The 19674-nt window shown below is 36.0% G+C and overlaps 2 protein-coding genes and 1 long non-coding RNA gene across 3 annotated transcripts in view; 1 reads left to right on the top strand and 2 right to left on the bottom strand.

Moving 5' to 3' along the window:
* Nucleotides 1–473: 473 nt before the first annotated feature.
* LOC143452435 (uncharacterized) lies at nt 474–1641 on the bottom strand. The gene is made up of 6 exons (XM_076953413.1): nt 1623–1641; nt 1435–1508; nt 1182–1365; nt 971–1078; nt 807–909; nt 474–747 (listed from the first exon to the last, which is right to left on the bottom strand). The coding sequence occupies exons 3-6, from the start codon at nt 1305–1307 to the stop codon at nt 599–601; spliced, it is 486 nt and encodes a 161-aa protein (XP_076809528.1). The 5' UTR covers nt 1308–1365; nt 1435–1508; nt 1623–1641; the 3' UTR covers nt 474–598.
* A 6355-nt stretch (nt 1642–7996) lies between these two features.
* The window catches only part of LOC143452422 (uncharacterized), a 47213-nt gene continuing 35535 nt past the window's right edge, over nt 7997–19674 (top strand). The window contains exons 1-9 of the mRNA XM_076953385.1: nt 7997–8354; nt 8716–8958; nt 9498–9959; nt 10116–10363; nt 10648–10833; nt 11483–11581; nt 11828–11917; nt 12008–12133; nt 12472–12552. Of these exons, the coding sequence (XP_076809500.1) occupies nt 8347–8354; nt 8716–8958; nt 9498–9959; nt 10116–10363; nt 10648–10833; nt 11483–11581; nt 11828–11917; nt 12008–12133; nt 12472–12552 (1543 nt within the window). The 5' untranslated portion in view covers nt 7997–8346. The remainder of the gene's footprint in view (nt 8355–8715; nt 8959–9497; nt 9960–10115; nt 10364–10647; nt 10834–11482; nt 11582–11827; nt 11918–12007; nt 12134–12471; nt 12553–19674) is intronic.
* LOC143452439 (uncharacterized) lies at nt 15484–16051 on the bottom strand. Its single transcript, XR_013115041.1, has 2 exons — nt 15962–16051; nt 15484–15746 (listed from the first exon to the last, which is right to left on the bottom strand). It is a non-coding gene; the product is annotated as an uncharacterized LOC143452439 (long non-coding RNA).

Raw genomic sequence — 19674 nt, 5'->3', positions numbered from 1 at the left:
TTCATTTTCTAATAACATGCCCGCCGACCGAAGAAGTTGCCCGCCCTGGTGCATATGGTTGTTCAACTTGACAGCTTGACCCACAGCTCGATGGTACATGAGGTTGTTGTTTGCTTTTCTCAATCTTATACTTATTTGTTCAACTTAACGAATTATTGTCTGAAGATGAAAACAAACTTGTCTAACTTGACACTGAACATTTTCTGAAAGTTTTCACAAGAATGGCAACTGTTTAAACTGATTATATTGAAGCTTCTTTGAACGATTACAATTAGACAAAACATTGGCTCAGAACAGCATAAAGACGTCCATTTTACAGCATTGATCTTAGTAGACATTTTACTTATTGATAACTGCATAACAATAAACGCTAATGAAAACTTATACTGCAAATTAAACGCATGCAAAAAAGGCAAGCACCACATCTACGTCACCACTTTAATACAATAATCAAGAAATTATTGTGACGCAGTGTTACGCTTCGCTGATTCGATACTTAAAGACGAGATTTCCAAATCTTATTTAACCCGTATATTACAATAATTATAAAATGATCACAAAAGTAGACATGACGTGGTCTTCGTTTATTTCATCGATTTCAAATAAGACTTTGGAAGCCATCTTTGCTCTTCCCATCTTTCTTGCTCCACACAAGCAAGCATACAACCACGATGACGAATGCTGCGATGACGTAAACTAGGAACGACCAATCGCCTTCACTTGCTACAACTTCGTACTTCTCAACATCTGACGTAATAAATGACGTCAATACAGTATAAAGAATGGAAAAATCGTTTTGACTTTACCTTGACATGTTTCTCCATCTTCAGCGAGAGATCTTCTCTCATAACACATGCACATGACGTCATCATTACGCATCTCACACATGTCACTGCAGCCACCGTTTGACTACAAAGAAACGTTTCAAAAATAAGTTGAAAATCTTCAAGTATGTCACATGAGATGTTACCTCTTCACAACTCTTCTTTTTGCTCTTGCTGATGAAGATAGGTCTGGATGCAACAAGGAGCGAATCAGGTGATGCCACGTCACGTTTCTTCGTCGAGTTACCACTTGGCTGATTGTGACATGAAAATTAAAAACTTCATGAACGAACGTAATTCGAAGTTTCAAACAAAGGTAAAACAAAAGAAATCGTTGTCACAAGCGACCATTGTTACCCCGGCTGGACATCCAGAGTCAACATCCTCGTGACATATTGTGACGCGACAATAGACGTAGATTGCTGCCTCTAAAGTATTTGTCCACAAAAAGGCCTTGAAATTGAAAGCAGCATACTCTTCCATGTAGTTCCGGTCAATTTCAATTGCGTCATCAGATTCAAATGGGTTATTGGCTGGGAAACTTTTAAAATAAAATAGAAAAATCAAGAAATGCGTAACAAGGCTTATTATTACATATTAACCAGGTCACCTGTCCTTAATGATGTCATATCTTGTTCCTTCATCATCAGGATCTTCACTTGGTGTCGCCCAACATTCCTTTAACTGAATTAAAAATATTATCATGAAATTACGTCATCACTGACGTATAATGGCAATCTCAGGGAAAGTATTTGTAAGGATCGAGATTAGGTAATTCCAGGGCACATCGTTACAAACCTGAACATGCAGAGCTTCGTCAGGGGTAATCAGTTCCACTTTTGTGTAGACGAGATCCGGAACCTTGACCTCAGCCCCCGCATCCAGTTTATCAGAATAAGACTGATTTTTTGTGAAGTAAATTTTAACTCCGAATCTTCCTTCTTGTTCAACAGAATCCAGCGCCACTTTCCTGTTGAAAGTTGTTCAATGCAACTTGCGTCGACATGTTGCGTGAGCGTCAACATGTTGCAACAGACGTCGAACACTCACTTGATCTCGGGAACAATCGCTCCAGCTTCAAGCAGTTCTGTCCTGTTGTACTCGCACGTCTGGTTGAGGCATCCATCAACGTAGCGCTGGATCGGTGCAGATTCGTTCAATTTGGAAAGACATCGTACAGAAAAATCCGCTTTGATGACGTCGTCTGTGACCTAAGTTGTACGTCATAAAACAATTTTTAGTATAAAAAGGCTGAGGTCATTATAAAATTTGAGTTAATTTTCTTCATGAATTGGATAAATGATGATGAATGAATTACCTTCAATATAGAACATTTGGACAGGTCAAGATTGAAATTTGGATCACTCGCATCTGCCCTACATTCGGGGTCAACTGAGTTCACATCGTCAACAGGAGTTGCGCTGATGATGACGTAGCCATCATCATTTTCGCACAAGTCGTCGATAGTTTGCGTTGATAAACTGAAAACACCAACAGCATGGTTATGAGTATGAGGCAGATAAGTCAATTTTTGTCAAAATAAGAAACACAGTTATGTTTTTGGTTAAAATAATTTTGTTAAAAATTTAACATTAAACGTCAAAACTACCTGATATTGACATGGCCTTGACTGCCGCAAAAAAGTTCATTTGCTGCTGGTAGAGTTGTTGGAACTTGTGGCAAAATATCATAAAAACCACGGTTAAGCAAGAATTGACGTTATACTGCGGTATAAATGGTCGGTAGGGCGCCACCCATCGGTGTTCATATACCACATCTGTGGGATTGGAGTAACGGGCTTTGTAGCCCTGGCAAGTTCACCGATACAATTTTCATTTATATCTAAATACTATAATTTGCTTAAAACGCTTCAAAACTTGAGGGTTTTTACTTCAGGTGGATGATACTATGTTTTACTTGGCTTGTTGGCGGCTTTATACGGCTCTTCCGAGTCCATTGTTTTTATATAGGTAAGCACAACTCGAGGTAGGTGAAAAGATTTACCTTATGCTACATTTTCAGTTTCTATTGTTGGTTGGTTGGTTGGTTATTATTGGTTTTCTATTTCAGAGTCATGGTTCGTCTGCTTGAATTGGATGGCACCACCGTTGGTGTGAAACTGAGAAGGATATTCTTTGGTATTGACATTTGCTGCAGAGTTTGCCTTACTCCGGTTTATCACTTGTTCTACAGCTCTATATTGGAGGCTGTCTCAGAACCTAACCAGTAAGTCTTGATTCAACTATTTTCAATCTTGGTTACTCTTCGTGAAGCTGGCAAATTATTCTTGTTTATAATGAATTCTCTATAATGTCTATAAATAAAAGATTCTGTTCCGTAATTCTTCAGTAGTCGGTAAGCTATGCTTGAATCTTTTGGGTTACTTATTCTCAACTTTATACCTTTAATGAATTCTCCTATATTATAAAGATATATTTTAAGCAGCTGTTAGTATTGGGTTCATCTCTGCAGGGTAAGTATCGCCATATTCGTTTGCTGGTTGGTCAGCGCATTGACGATTGACCTCATCAATGTTTACTGGTTTGTTCAAATTTTCAAAACTCAGTTGACATGAATTGAATCTTCAAGAAACGAAAGAAACAATCCAAGGTATGAAGGTTTGTTGAAACCTGTTCAGTAGCTTTTTGAACTATTACATGTCCCTGGTTCTACTCCTTGTGTTTAGATGTTACGGATTTTGGTCTTAACCAGAAGGATATTTGTTGTTTTGGATCCTTTGCAAAGAATCTTTTCCTAGATTTCGCTTGAAGTGGTCGCTCATTGATGTTTTTGTTAAGAATAAATTCCATGTAGGCCTACAACTGTTTTATAAACAATTAATATTTCTTACTTAAAATCGTGTTGTAAACCAATCGCTGGAGTTAACGTGAATACAAAATTTCTGTCAATTGGTTCCACGTTTCTCGCTACAGTACTTTTACTGTGAAGTCTGCGTTAAACATATATGATCGAGTACAGTGATCCAACTGGCCTCCTGTACATTCCTCCCAAACATGGATTGTCTTTTTCATCATTACATGTACTCCCCAGATGATAAAGCAATTCGATGCGAAACTTAAGTCACAACTGATGGAAAGTTCGTTTGAATTATCTTCATCCCGCAATCGAAAATGGAATCGCAGTAGAAAATCCCCGCAGTCGAAACTCGAAACACCAACTCTTGTAACTGGGTGTAAGTTTCGGGTCATGACATCATTCCTAGCACCCCAATAAAAGGATTAAACTGCAGAAAGGTTGATTGGAAGGTTTATCTTACTAAAACTGCATTCGCATCAGCTTTAATTATTGCCGCATGATTTTACAAACGTGAACCATCGTACTTAACTGTACTGCATTGTTGCACATTCCAACATAAGCTTACATGTTCCTTGCAAACCCGACAAAACACAGACTGCATGATAAATTATGGACTGCTAGGACTAGACCAAAAAGTGAATACTTGCAAGATAGGAAACTGGCATTGTCAAGCAAGGCTGCCACTCGTAGGGATTTCACCCTACGGTAGGGTTTTTTGGCCGCTTGTAGGGTGTAGGTTGACCCTACGGGTTTTTTTACTTTTATTTATAGATTTCCTTTTGTTTAAAGTAAAGTAAAATAAAAATAAATTCAAATAATAAATTTACTGAATAATGGCAAAAACATAGTCTAAGCCTAGACGAGTTGTTTGATCAGATTATGAAACAATGCGTTCTAGCCTATCTCATGTAGTAACAACGGACTCATTGTAGTAACAATGGACTCATCATAGTAACAATGGACACTTTAGTTAAGTAAATTGTCAGATTGAAGCTGTACCTCAGGGCTGACCTAGTTTTAAGTCTGGGTCTTGTTTTTGTGATGTTAGTTATGAGTAGGTCCATCTTTATTTTGACCTAAAAAATTTTTTTTTTGACTTTATTTTTATCAAATTTTGACTTTATTTTGACCTAACGAAATTGCTTTATTTGTAGAGGCCACAGTTCTTCCTCCAGTTACCCAAACATAATATTTTGTCGATTTTAAACCCAAACGTAATATTTTGTCGAAAAGTCAAGGTGTTTTATGGATTATTATAAAAAGTGTGTCGTGTTTTTTGGCGATAGATTTAGGTATAGCTTTAGTATAGGTATAGCTTTATATATATAGATTTAGGTGTTATCTTGTGAAAAGAGCACTTTGCCTCAATTTTCTCCGCATGGTAAATTCTAATAAACAGCAAATTAAACAGGGAATGCTTGTTGTTGCTCCAATCCAGCTTGATGGTGTTTACTTTTCCTGTGGCCTTCAACAAAATACTTTTTATCGCACTTCACTATAACCTCGCAAAAATTGCACCTTAAATCACCCCGGTAGTTGCATTAAATTCATCAGAAAAATATTGACAAATCTGTCTAACTTTTGCTGAAGACAATTTAGCTTGCTTAGGCATTTTTGTATTACAGAATGTCAGAAGGCTATTCCTAATATCCGAACTGTTGATCTTAGAAAATACTATGTTTATGAAGAGGAAGTGTTTTATAAGAATTATTTAAATACGTAACAATCAATAAACAATGGGCAATTTGCGATAAAAGTTACTGCTGATCCAAGTGGGCATTGTGACTTATTTCCTGCTTTTATGGGTTAATATGGTTTAATTGTCTCGCACTTCCTGATTTATAATGCTTCCACGAGGCTTTTTACAAGAATTACTCTCAAGAAACACAAAAACCTTGTAAAAGGCCATATTTTGACAAATTTTGACTTTATTGTAAATTTTGACTTTATTTTGACCTATAAACTTCTTAGAAACAATCCCCTAGGTGCTGAAAACAACTTTATTCTTTGATTCGTGGTCAGACGAGGTCCTTAAAAATTTTTGACTTTATTAACTTTTGCGGGCCCTATTTATGAGTTATGACATTTGGCAGTCTGATGTACTTGTAAAGGAATGTTTCGTACTGTGAGTTGTTTACTGTGATGCTGTATCGTGAGTTGTTTACTGTGATGCTGTATCGTACTGTGAAATGTTTTATTTTTTTTTAAATATTTTTTGGGTTAGAAGATGTCTTATGATGGGCTTTAGTTTGATAGAGTTTGCTTGGTGTATATAGGGTATGATAACATGTATGGCTCAGCTTCACCACTAAAATTCAGAAAATTGAGGTAAGATAACCCTGGTTATGGTTTATGTATTCTGACAATCTGACTTAGTTGTTGAGTACAAGCACCAAAGAATGTTATCTGCTATTGCTCTTGTTATAAATTCAACATTACTGATATATTCAATTAGTGGAAACACAAACGTCAGTAAAATTTTGAACTACTTTAGTTCTGTTGCTTTTGAACTGAAACTAAAGTAGTTATAAAGTGCCATAAAACTGCCAAAATTTCTTTTTTTTTTGTTCAAACTGCGTAGGGAGATGTAGGGTTTTTTTAGGTGTGCTGGTAGGGTTAATTTCTTTTTTTGAGTGGCAACACTGAAGCCAAGTTCTCCAACCAACGACTCATTTAACGAACCAACAAATCGTAAAAGGTTATTTCCCTGTGACGTTACCATTGTTTATATTTACATGAAAACATGGTAAGGATAGAATACCCGTAAAGTTTTGTCTGATTTTTACTTTCCCATTTTAAATCTTAATTATCAACTGTGGCTACAAACAACTCTCTTGACATGTTAACAAGTCCAACTGACAGGTTTTCGATTACAATTTTATTTGGATATGCTCATCACTATAATTGTCTGCATTAAAAACGTACAAACTCCAATGTCATAACAGAATCTTTGTGCGAACAGTATTATCGAGTCGTAGCCTAGCTTATATAAAGACTGTGGTCAAAATGTGACAGTGATTAATTCTAACAGAATATAGATCAGTTGTTAATGATGTCTATCATTTTACGTTTTTGAGGCGAACTTCTGTTTGCTTAACCCTATCCTAACCAGGCTCGCGAGTTTACTAAAAAAATAGGTGTGGCCGACCCAGCACACACATTTTCAATCGTTAATTACTAGAAAACTATACGTCGTAAACTGATCGGATTTTGACAGGTTAGTAGAAAAATCACCTGGCTTCCTGTATACATCATAATTGTAAAACTACAGAAAGTGAATTTAGTGTAAATTAAGTATTTCTAAAAGTGACACATTTCTAGAAATTCCACTTGTTATGCCGCGCCCCCGCTGTGCAGAAAACCAGCTGACCGGGAGAAGAGAACGCAAGAGAATAGTTAGTCGAGCTATTGGTGCGTAAATGAGTAATACGCTTCAATGCGGAGAGCAGAGCAAAATTATGAAAACATCGCAATATCTTAAAAATTACAAAATCCAACGTTATCAAACAAACATGGACAGATAGCTGAACATTTTTTAGGAAAAGTCACGAAATTTCAAGTTTCTACAGCTAACAATGCAACTGTACGCCACGTTTTGCTATGACAGTGTGCGGGAGAAGCCAAGCCTAGTTAGAATAGGGTTAACAAGTTAAAGATTAATCCAAGGCTGTAAAATATCTGAGTTGATTGTGACGCCTTTCACAAATATGCTGCGTTACCTCATATTTGCTATATTGCAACGAATTAGATAGCGATATGCTGCTTAGGTTATATTCCAGATAGGAAAATTTTGCTAGGCTAAGTGGTGCTAAGTGCTAAGCGAAGGATTAAGATTAATTGCGAGTATAATGGCTGTTGTTTCGCCTTGTTTGGTCGGGGGTTTCTCACCCAAAAACAGCAAACTTTCCAATCTGGCCGATATTTTTATGAAGTAACAAAGTCTAGTACCGATAATGCTTGAAGCTAAGGTTGTCTATGAAAGTATTTGAAGTTTATTTGTTAGTGTTTTACACAGCTTGCAATCCATTCTTATTAAAATGCTTTTCATAGACAGTCGTTGAAAGTTTTCCTTTACTTATGCTAGTTTGTATTTCTTATTTTTTGTGTAAACCTTGGCGGATTCTTTTTCTTTATCTCATATGTTTTGTGTCTGCTTACAGGGAAGATGTTTTACATCAGTCAATGAAGATAAAGTTTTTGTGACTGTACAGCTGAGCTGGACAGCAGGTAGTTTTCGCCAAGATATCAGGTGTGCAGAAGCAAAATTACGTTGCGCTTTACAAAAAGAATGCAATGTCTTCTCCTGATCTGCATTTTGTGGCAGCTGCACCCCAGAGATAAGTTTCAAGTAGGCCTAAACTTTTTGTACGTTTAACTTTGTAGCCTACAAGCCTTAATTTTTGAACCAAATATGTAGCCGCTTAATAAGTCTAATTTTGCTTTTTCATTTGAATGTTATCTAATTTTTAGCTGCGACTTTGCGTTACAAAAGCAAGATACTACAATGCTTTGCACAGAAAACAAACTTAAGTCGTAATCATATTGGTCAAGGAAAAAGTGACTGTTAAAACTTTGAAAAATCCTTAGAATCATCGAAGTATGACGAATAGACACAACTTTACCCATTTAATCATAATGACTGAATGATTGGCTGGTTTTCGATGAGAATCAATGAAGATTTATCCGTCCTCAGGATGTTAAATAAATGTGCAGGTACAAGTGTTAGCCGCGACATGCACTGGAGAAAGATTAAATAGGTGGATAGTTGGCATTGCACACCTGGGTTAATGGGTCTGTACATACGAGAGCTTGGTTGATTTAGCCCACTGATGCACTAACATGCAATGCCGACAAATTTCCGAGTGTGCGTCTGCCATACTATGCCGTCTAATTTTATGACGATAGGTCGATAAAGTGTACAAAAGTCAACAAAATAAAACCCGATAAAAAATTTAAGCCATCCATGCAATTCATCCAATCAATATATCCTTAAGCTTGTCAGATAATTTGTTAAGTTTTCAGTGAAGCAAAAATTATAAGTATGTAAATTTTGGAATACTTCTAAATATTGAAGGATTTTGATTTATTCAAACATGGCTCAAGTTTTGAGTGCTACAAAACAGAAGACAAAAGTGACAACATCATTTCAATCTTACGAAGCATCCAATTTGAAGACGAGTTGGGATAAAGAGGATTTATTGGGCAGAGGAAGTTTTGCTACAGCTAGAAGATGCATCCACGATCAACTGGGAAGAGTCGTTGCTAAATGTTTCAAAGTTGAAGGACCTTCCAAAGACATGGAAAAAGTCATGAGAAAGTAAGAAGAAACTGCTTTATTCTACACTAAGATGGTTAAGTAAGAAAACTTAACAAAATGACTTGTTGACTTGGCATATAATGCAGTCAATTCTGAAAAATGAAACAAGAATCATTCATTGTGACAATCATAAAGTTTATCAATGTGTATTGTATCAACTTTATACTTTAGGGCAGTTAAACTTTGAAAACTATTTCAAATTATCGGAATAAAGAAAAATTCTGTTAAAAGAAAGCTTTTTTAATTGTATGGGTGTTAAGTTATCCGATGTTCTTTAAGCCCTACTTAATATCTAAGCAGAATTATGGCAAATGATACCCATGAAAATGCAAAAAAGTGTATTCCTGTAGATCACAACTTTAAAGGATTAGAAATCATCATAAGATATGAAACAATAACTTGACTTGATTCATTAAAATTCCGTTTGATTATCACTATGGTTATAGTTGGATGTCTATGTGCATAAGTTACAGGTTATGCTCATCTTACTTACAACATTTATTGACACTTAACTTTGATCGTGTCATTTGTATTTTCAGTGTTGAGAGAGAAATGAAAGTTCTTTATCGACTCAAACATCAACACATTGTTGCTGTTCATGGCATCACAGAATGGAGCAATTGTATTGGAATCATCATGGAATATGCTGAAGCTGGCAGCTTAGACTTTTTTCTCTGGCTCCAAGGAGATATAGCGGACATTCCATTGCTCCTACAGCTCAGATTTGCCCATCAAATAAGTGACGGCTTACGTTACTTGCACCACCATGATAAGAAGAGATCCTACTTACATTGCGACCTGAAACCACAAAACATTTTGCTCACACCAGACTTGATGGTGAAGATTGCAGATTTTGGCTCCGTTGCTATTGCCACGGCAACAGGAGTTACAGGAGGATCTTTTATAGTAACTTCAACTACTCAGCATACTCCATTCTACACTGCACCAGAGCTTTTGGGAAACATACTAAGTGATAAAAAGCCAAGCATGGATGTGTATAGGTGAGTGCATTAACGGTTGTAATGATTCAAATAGCAGCACTTCCCGGCATAAAAGCTTGGTACATTTGTATTAGTAATTGGTATCGTATTTTTTTCAAGCAGATTACCTTAACAACTATAATTATTACAACCAGCAATTTTCTGTATTTTTTAAAGCTATGGGATGGTGCTCTATGCAATCCTCACCAAGCATCCTGCATTTTCTTCTGATGAACCTGTCAACCCTGGTATAATTATTGAAGTAATAATAAATCGTGGCCAAAAACCAAAACAAAAATATCTTGATGACGTTGAGTCATCATTGAAAGACAAACCTGAAGATCTTGAAATGTTTAAGTTCTTAAAAGCCATCATGGTTCGAAGCTGGGATTTCGAGGCGAAGAATCGACCAGATGTACAAGAAGGTATGTATAGCATGCATCAATGGATCGTGTCGAAATATCAACCCGATTTATGTGAAGATAATTAGCAAACTATAATTTATTTCTAAATTACATATTTACAGCATATATCGTATTTAATTTGCCATACTATTATGCGCACCACTGGACGGTTTACAACCATGAGTTATCCACTTGGCCTAGCTGGTGATTGGCCGTTGTACTATTACTGTAGTTGAAGTAAATATAAACCGCTTAAATTTTTGTTTGCTTCTGTTTCGATTTATTTAGTTTATTATGAATTCCAGTTTATGACGAGATTGATGAAAAGTTGAATTCTTTGAACAAATCTGACGTCACCTACCACATATCTGATCTTAAAATGAATGAGGAACCTGAACCAACACCAAGCAGTGTGAAAATAGAGCTGAGTGAATTCTCATTTCCGTTTGAAGTAGGACCACAACCATCTACTTCTTATCCATCAGCATCAGGTTTTTTGGTTGCTTTTGTCTATTTGGCTCCATTAATGAAATGTTGGTTGGTTGTTTAATGTTTTTTAGCTTGATTAATTTTTAACTTCATGAAGTAACGTTTTGAAACAAACCATTCCTTAATCTCATTAATTTTTAAAGGCTTATTCATGGAGCTATATCTAACATAAATATAATGATAAAGATTGTACATGTACTGTAGAAGTCTTTTGGTTAAGTCGTCAGTTCGTTTAAGCCGCCACCTATTGCTTGGTCCCGGCAGAAAGCCTATTGTAGTGTCAAGTTTGGCGAAGTCATCTTTGCCCAACTCGTCTATTCGTTTAACTTGACCCTACTTTGTCAGCATGATTACAAACTTAATCTGCTTCGACAGCTGTATCACCCAGCTGTCAGTGCCTGTTAAGTAGATTTTGGCTTTTTATGGAAGCTATTCTTTGTACAAAATTAAAATCTTAAAATCTCGACAAGCATTAAAGTTTTGATCAAAAACAATTTATAGAGTTTTTAATCTAAATGTTGTACCCAAAAAAATGCAATAAAAAATTTGATTTTGTGTTGTTTGGGTAAATCATCACTTTTTCTGTGCTTCTTAAGATGACGACTTACGCAAATTTTACTGTCTATAAATTTTCCCTTGTTTCATCCACAGAGCAATCAACTTCTGCCACATCCACCCAGGATGAAGTGTATGAAGGTCTCTCTGCTCTCACAATCCAAGAGCCTTCAGATACAGAACAAGTGACATCAGGTTCAATGTTTGTTTTTTTGAAGTGAAATCCTTTAAATTTTAAGTTGATTAGTCAAGACCAGCTTTGGTGACAAATTTTTATGCGATTTAAATGATTTTATTTGGAAAATTAAACAAGTTTAAAAAAGGAAGTAGATGTGAGCATAAATCAGTGCATGTTCAGTTTCCTGTAAACTCTCATCACATTCATTCATTCACTACTCTTTATGATTTTACCGACTGTTTTGATCTTAAACTCATTTTTAGCAGCTCAGACTGTCACAGAAATAAAACCAAAATCTGAACCACCAGATGGAGCTGGTGGGACTGCAAGTGATGTTGCCAAAACATCTTCAGGTAAATAGAAAACGTCGGAGAAAAATTATCTAAGTAATTGCAAATAATGAATACAAAAACATTATGTTTGCTTGTGCTCTTCCTTGACAGTTGCTGTTACTTGTTCAGTTACATCAGTAAATGCAGGTTCCACTACTACTAAAACTCGGGAATCTCCAGGAATAAAAAAATGGACAACCCCTGAAAAAAGCAGCTTGTTGACGAATGTTCAAACTGGTATATGATTAATTATCAGTTATATGATTTATACCTAACCTGTTAACCATAGTCCTACGTATTCGAAATGACATTCTTAAAAATTGAAAAAAATTGACCGAGATAAACCGATATTGACACAAAATGTAGAGAGGTTGTAAAATGTGTCATGATGTCATATAATATACATACTTTGATGCCAGTATGTATACTTGGAATATTTTCCATTAATTTCATAAAATAATTGAGTATGTCAAGTTAGTAGAACTTATTCCACAAGCACCATTTTTACTGTGTGTGATTAACATGAGCAGTTTTCATGATCTTGCCAACTATGTTTTTACTAAATTCACTTCCAGTTGCTCCGACTGTCACAGAATTAAAGCCGGAACATGAACCACCTGATGGAGCCAGAGAAACACGTGAGGGAGAATCCCAGGGTAAATGGAAATTCCAATCATTGAGGCGTAGGCTGAGATTGTGGTTCTGAAATAGTGTAGAGTAAAAACGTTTAAGGAATTGTTATCGAGGGGGATAGTTTCAGTTGAAACATCAAAAGTTATGCATTTATAGCTATATAGCTTACGTAACAGGCTATCAGCATTATAACACAGTCGTTGAAACACCAAAATGTGCTAACTGGTTTCGATAACTGCTGGTACAATGTAATCAATTCTAAATTCGGGCATAAACTAAAAACTGAAAATCAAAATATTTGTGTCAGTCGAATAATACACAGCAACCAGCTCCTCATACCAGGCTGGAGCATTAAAGATTGAATGCCAGATTGCATTTTCCCAATCCTTGGACAAATATTTCGATACTTTACAATTTCACTTTCATACACTGCTGGAACACCTTGCAAATTATGAGCACTATGATTTATTTCATCTTCTCTTATTTTGATTCACAGAGCAGATGACGTTGACTGGTACAGAGACAATGATGAGTCGATTCAGAAAATTTTTCGGATTTTCAAATCGCTCGGTTGATGCAAAGAAACCCAATAATCGTTCAGGTATCTTAACTTACGTTTAAACTGTTTTCTGTAAACAAATAAATTACCAAGTATCGCTTTTTCTGTCGCAGTGATTTACAAATCATTTGTATATGTATTTAGCTGAATATATCCTGTTTCATAAGAGCACAACAGGTTTGTGGAGTCAACTTAACAAGCATCACTTTACTCTGTAGGTTTATCATAACCAGTCACTACATGTCACCTGACTTACCAACTATCCTGCGCGTATTAGTTGTAATATCTTTTATCATACGACCTGTGATATCCATCTTCTATATTCATAAGCATCCTGTTTTCGACTTCGCTTATTTAAATGTGGTCAAAGATCTAGGAAGAAATTTCACATTCACAGCATGGAAAAGTTAAACTTTGTTGAAAAGTGAACGTGTGTTGGTTAAAATCATTATTTGTTTAACAACTTGAAATGCAAAAACGCACAACTCTGATAAATTACTTGTTCTTTGCAAAAGTTTACAAAAGATCTGGCTTCCTGTTTAATTACTGAATTGCTAAGACCTGTTAAATTATCGCTGAACTAAATCGTAGTATTGTGCGCCATCTTGCGGTAAAAACTGCATATCGTAGTTAGCTCCAAACAATGGTTGGCATTACTGTCCAAACTATACCGTAGCACAGCGCAGTGTAAAACCAGACTATCTACTCCAATTCTATCTACTTTTTGAGGTTTATTCATTGAATTATGCCTCACATATAATGATTATGTATTTATTAATTATCTACGGAGCAAAGTCCAGGTGTTGTTTTAAGATAAGTTTAAATAGTCTTCATACTGTAGAGTAAGAAACATTGCTAGGACATTTCCTTTGATAAATGTGTAGTATATAGCAATTCCCATTATACGACACAAAGCTACTGGGAACGGATTTCTTCTTATGATGCATTTTACCCATTTAATACGGAAACCCCGCTGTCCGACTCTCACACAAAAGTTTTGGAACAAATGTGCAAATAAATAGCAATAAAATCCGATAAACCGGATCATTAAGAGTAAAGCGAAAATGATTCACGATTGTCTTAGATACAGTAGTTAGTTGATGAAGCAATAACCCATTATCTACGCATAATAATGTTGCAGTTTCACTCTTTAAACTTCTCCAACAGTCTTTATCGATTTGAAATTTGTTTGAATGTCAATTAGCAGTACAGCACAGCATCGGGATTTGTAAAACAATTTAATTGTGGAGATAACGTCGTGATTGGAGCATTCGTCTTTAATACGGTGGTTCTGGGGTTCGACACTGGGTTGGATCATACAAAAAAATATAATTTTATTTTAGTTGCTGTCCAGCCTGAAACTCGGTGCTTTGAATTGGATAAGATGCATCTGCTTTTTAAACACGGAGCTGCATTTGAAAGATTGATTAATTTTTCGCTTTCCGATAATCCAGATTCCCCGCTAAACCGACACTTTATGACGAAACAAAGTGGTCCGGATTAACGAGGTCTGACTTATATGAAGGATATGTGATTGCAGGCAATAGACCTGAGGTGACCAAAGTTAAGAAATGCAAGAACGACAGTTAGCAAATCAAAAATCTTCCAAAGCCAAAACATTTGCAACGAAAACAATAAACAATAAAAGTTATTTATTCGTTTATAGCTTATCCAATGTGAAAGACCAAAAAGTAAAATCACGAAAATTATTTCTTTCTGACAACTCTCAAATCCCAAACGACAAGTTTAATCAGTTTCGGCTTACGCCCGGGACTCCCCCTAATATAATCCAACTGTTATCTTTAGTTAAGACCTTGCTTATGACGTCACTAACAATAAAATCGGCCTGTTCAGATGAAGGATAATTTTATTAGAGAGATGTAACATGTCTATTTCTCATCACTGTATAACACAGAGCAAAAAATTATATTTAATACATAAATATTAAAGCAGGTTTAAAAATTGATTATTTGAAACTAAAATTTTTGAATCTTTTTCAATACAGGGTTGGAAAATATGACTGAAAAAATCTCATCCATAAATGATCTGATTTCGAAGCGAAAAATAGACGAAGCACTGACGGTTTGTGAAAGTTTGATTTCCACGATCAAGACCAATTCTTTAACCGGAAGAGATGCATTCGATATCGGAAATGACATCATCGATCTCATGCCGACTCTGAGACGTGTGAAGTATTCACCGACAATATTGACACTTCTGTTGCTTGCAGGTGATCTTACTCAAACGTTAAACATTCTTAAGCACTGAACAAACTCAAGTAAGATTACTCAAACTTGTATTGTGCGCAGTTGATCTTCACAAACAGATTGATGATCCTACTGAGAAAGTGAAACTGATGGAGAGATGCGCATTTGAATGTTACCAATTTGTATGGCGATACTACAAAAATCTGCAACGAACCACATGTCGTCCTGTGATTTCACGCATGACTGGCTTCGTTCAATCCATCCAATCAGTGAAAGTCGATGATGAAAAGTTGGAGGTAACATCGAAAGCTCAATGTTGGTTGACCATCGCATCGTGCCATAGTTATCTTGCTGAATACTCGCGCGCAATCGAAGTTCTCCAACTGGCCATCGCCACATTTGAATCCACATTCGGCGATGGATGTAGGAAGATGTGGTTGTACTCATTATGCTGCAATAATATAGGTTCGTATGTTAATTTACAACGTCGTGACCAAATAGCAATTTATGTTTTAAAATAATAATTAATTCATTGTTGGTTTATGAATTGGTAATTATGACGTCATTGTTAATTGTGATTAACAATCGGGTTTTATATTTTAATATATTCATCGTAATCATTGATTTATAATTGTTTAGGTATTTATTACCACCTCAACAACCAACCTGAGGAAGCTGAGGCGTTCTACATCAAATCATTTCACGCACATCAGGAAGTGGAAGATAGGAACGAGCAATGGAAGATGGAAAATATTCACCAAACAATTAATAGTAAGAAATAAAAATATTTGTTGTCTTTGTTTAACCTTGGATGATGTTGTCATTGATTACGTCATGGATATTTACGTAATTGAACATATTCCTCCCATTGAACGTTTCAAGGAATGACATCAGTATGACGCAATTACAATATGAATTCTTACGTTTTGTTAATTTACGTTGCAAGGCATCTGCACAGCGCGTCATATCCGTTTCTTTATCTTCTACATATTACGTAATAAATAAAATCTTAGCGTTACGATTGTCTCGTCTTAATGACGTCATAATAAGCAAATCAAACATGTGACCTGTTAAACCAGCGCTTTCCAAACTTTTCGAGCGCGATCCAAATCCGAGTTTGATGAACATCTCGCGGCCTAAGCTTCAAACAACGCATTTTAACACGAAAAAATAACGATTGCACCAAGGTAAATTGTTAAGGTAAACGATTGCACATAACAGTTGCTAAGTTCGTTTGCAATGTCAGCAATCTAATCTTTTCTCAAATAGCTATTGGCCTACGCTACAGACAGACAAGCAAGGGTAATCTGATCCACTCACTATGGAACAATGTGTTTTATTACAAACATAGGTTTGCATCGCCTTGGTGCGACCCATTTTTTGACTCTTCGCGACCCTTGTTTGGGAACCAACATGTTGTTTATTTGTGTTAGCGACCCATACTTTAGCAACCGCTGTGTTAGACTGTTGCAATCGCTTGAAAGTGGCAATTTTATCTCTATAGTAAATATTTCTGTATATTATGACGTCACGTTTGTTATTTAATTCAATGTCCTCGCACAACACATGTTATGACGTACCAGGCTGAGATGGGAAGCATCTGGAGAAATAGCCACTAATTTGCAGTTAACAAAGAGATAATCTTTACTTGTGTCAATAACCTGAATGATTTCTGACTGTAGCGATCTTTATCTCGCGAGTAAACTTTGTTCTTATTGCACGTGATCAGTTATTTATTATGGAAAATGACAGGCACCATGTCTATATGTGGTTAATTGTTAATTTCTTTGTATTTTTAATTCGACTGAATTATCTGTTTAATTATTTCAGTTGTTACGTCAGAATATATTTATTGTGACGTCAACATGCGTTTGGACACATTCGTCCCAGCTATACAAGCTTTTTGGATCAACTACTCTTTATCAATGTTAGTTTTGTATAATTGTGACTATAATTGTTTTTGTTTGTTAGATTTGTGCTTGTTGTACCAAAACCATCCAACCATGACGAGGGGGAAAGGAAGTGACGTTTACAACTTCCTTCAAAAACAAAAGCACCTTGCGGGACTTTCCCGTTTCTGGAACATGTTATTAAGCTTACGATTGACGATTCTTCTCGATCTGGATGGTGACTTCAAATCCATCTGCAATGAACTGGTTACCATGGCAACGGACATATCACCACCAGCTGATCAACGCAATGGATTATGTTTTAGTCTCAGAGCAACCGCCGAACATTTATCTTCAAAGAATGATAACGAATCAGCGAAGTCTTTACTAGAATGTGTGGATAAATTTGAAAAGTAAATTTTCCTGATTTGAATGTAACTTCCACATTACATCAATATTACGTCATTAGTATCATGAAATATGTGTGTGAGTTTTTGATTGTTGTACAAACATTATCAGCGTCATCATGAGTTTCATTATGAGCGTTATTACGTCATTATTACGTGTATATTTGAGCTGTTTGATTTTCGATGACGTTATTTTAAGTTACTCAAGTGCTGGCTGCTTCCTACCAGGTAGCAAGGAAAGAAACCACAAGAAATTTTTATTCGTTCCAAAGTTTCTAAAACTATGTCACATTCGCACTGCTGTTGTATTGTGATGTATCTATTATGTAAATAATGATGTTTGTATAATGACGTAACACCATCAGTCCCTTGCTAACATATTTTATGTCAACAATTAAGAAATAATATTTAATATGGGGTATGTGAATTTATTAGTTCTTATTGTGACGTAATAATGGTCGATTAAAGATTGAGAGTATCTTGAGTCTTGACTATTCCTAGTATATAGTTAGAAGTTTCATTACAGAAACTTATAGGTCATCATTTCAGTATTTCATGGTCACAACAATCATGTATTCCCTTTACAAAGCTTGAGGCGTTTATTTAGTTTGTTGATAACTCGTTGACCACCGGTTAAATTTAAAATTTATTTGTTGCTCCTGGTGGTTCCGACTCCTTTGGTAGAAACCTGGTCTTCCCAGGCAGGACTTTCTGTCCTCTGTCTCAAACTGACGAAATAGTCGACTGAGAGAAGTTGAGTCTAGAACCTGTATAAAGGAAATTTGCTCGCTTTGTCAGAGTAGAAGCACTACCGCATGTGACGACATCAGCGGTAGAATGATTGGTCGCCACAACAAGGTCAGTGACCGTACTGTTGAACTTTCTTGTGGTTTACCTGGTTCCTTAGAAAAAGTTAATCTGAAAGCTTCATTGTGATGTCACCTAATTCGTTGCCGTTTTCAACGGCTTCAGCTATTGTTAATACATATTGTTAATTATAGGTTAAGTATATGAATAGCGATTGTAGAGTTAAAAGCGTTGAAAGTCAATGCTTTACTTGCTGCCGGTATCTTCCACAATTAGAGACTAAGATTTTAAATTGATATCTATAAATATAATCGTTGGTTATATGTGGTGACGTCATACAGATTCATAATTTATTTCTTTGTTGTCAAACTTTCATCGCAGATACGACACAACACGTATGAAATAAAATGCAACACAAGTAAAAAGCGAACAACAAAGTTACTTTTGAGAATAACACGACGATGATGTATCCCATAATAACCCTGGTACTTTGCTTCTCAGTAGCTCGGGTATTTTTATATTTCTATCAAGTCGTTATGAGATTTCAAAATTTTCAGGATTTTCTGGGCTCCGTTCAAACGAGATCGATTAAAGGATATTTCGGGATCATGTAGCGCAGGAGAGGGAGGGGTTGAAAAAACCCTGAGAGTTATTGCAGGAGACTGAGGGAGGACACCAACAAGATAACCTGGTATCAAATATCTTACTACTTCCCTTAATCAGCCTCCATGTATAAGGTCACACAACCAGGGAGTTTCTCTGTTTCAAAACGAAATTTATTTTGCTGCTGCACCATGCAGTACAATATGTTCTTTGATTCACTGTAAAGTTATGAAACTTCAACAAATTAATAAGAGCAAAGTTATAAAACGATGCGGTGTTGAACGTAGATTAGCAACAACGCTGTTGAATCATATTCAACTCATATTAGACTTCGCGCGAGAAAGTTTAATCGAAAAATAAACTTTATTTAGAAATTTATATTTATCGTATTAAGCGAAGGATTTATGCGAAGAGAATCTGCCAAAACCTGTTGTTCGCTTCGAGCTCGAGTTGCTCAAATGTGCTCGACTGCAGGTAACTTGGCTTGAAAACAGTCGCCGCGTGCTTCCTCTTCCGCACACACGCACAAATGAGGCGCATCGTGCATCTGTGTTGTAATAACCAACTGTTACTAAATTACGTCATTATATTGCTGCGGGTTGAAGTCTTAAGCATTGATGGTTGAGCTGACGTCATAGTCTTACCACCGATATAAGTCTTTAAGATATAAGAT

This window comes from Clavelina lepadiformis, chromosome 4 (genome assembly GCF_947623445.1).
Source record: "Clavelina lepadiformis chromosome 4, kaClaLepa1.1, whole genome shotgun sequence".
Lineage (NCBI taxonomy): Eukaryota > Metazoa > Chordata > Ascidiacea > Aplousobranchia > Clavelinidae > Clavelina > Clavelina lepadiformis.
The sequence above is the reverse complement of the archived record's forward strand: the minus strand, read 5'-3'. Positions and strand labels throughout refer to the sequence as shown.

Bases quoted from the DNA above. Each gene is read 5' to 3' on its own strand.
- LOC143452435 (XM_076953413.1), bottom strand. From the start codon at position 1,307: ATGGAAGAGTATGCTGCTTTCAATTTCAAGGCCTTTTTGTGGACAAAT. The intron at 1,079-1,181 runs GTAACAATGGTC...TGTCACAATCAG, and splicing joins ACTCTGGATGTCCAGCCGGG to CCAAGTGGTAACTCGACGAA. The intron at 910-970 runs GTAACATCTCAT...GTTTCTTTGTAG, and splicing joins AAAAGAAGAGTTGTGAAGAG to TCAAACGGTGGCTGCAGTGA.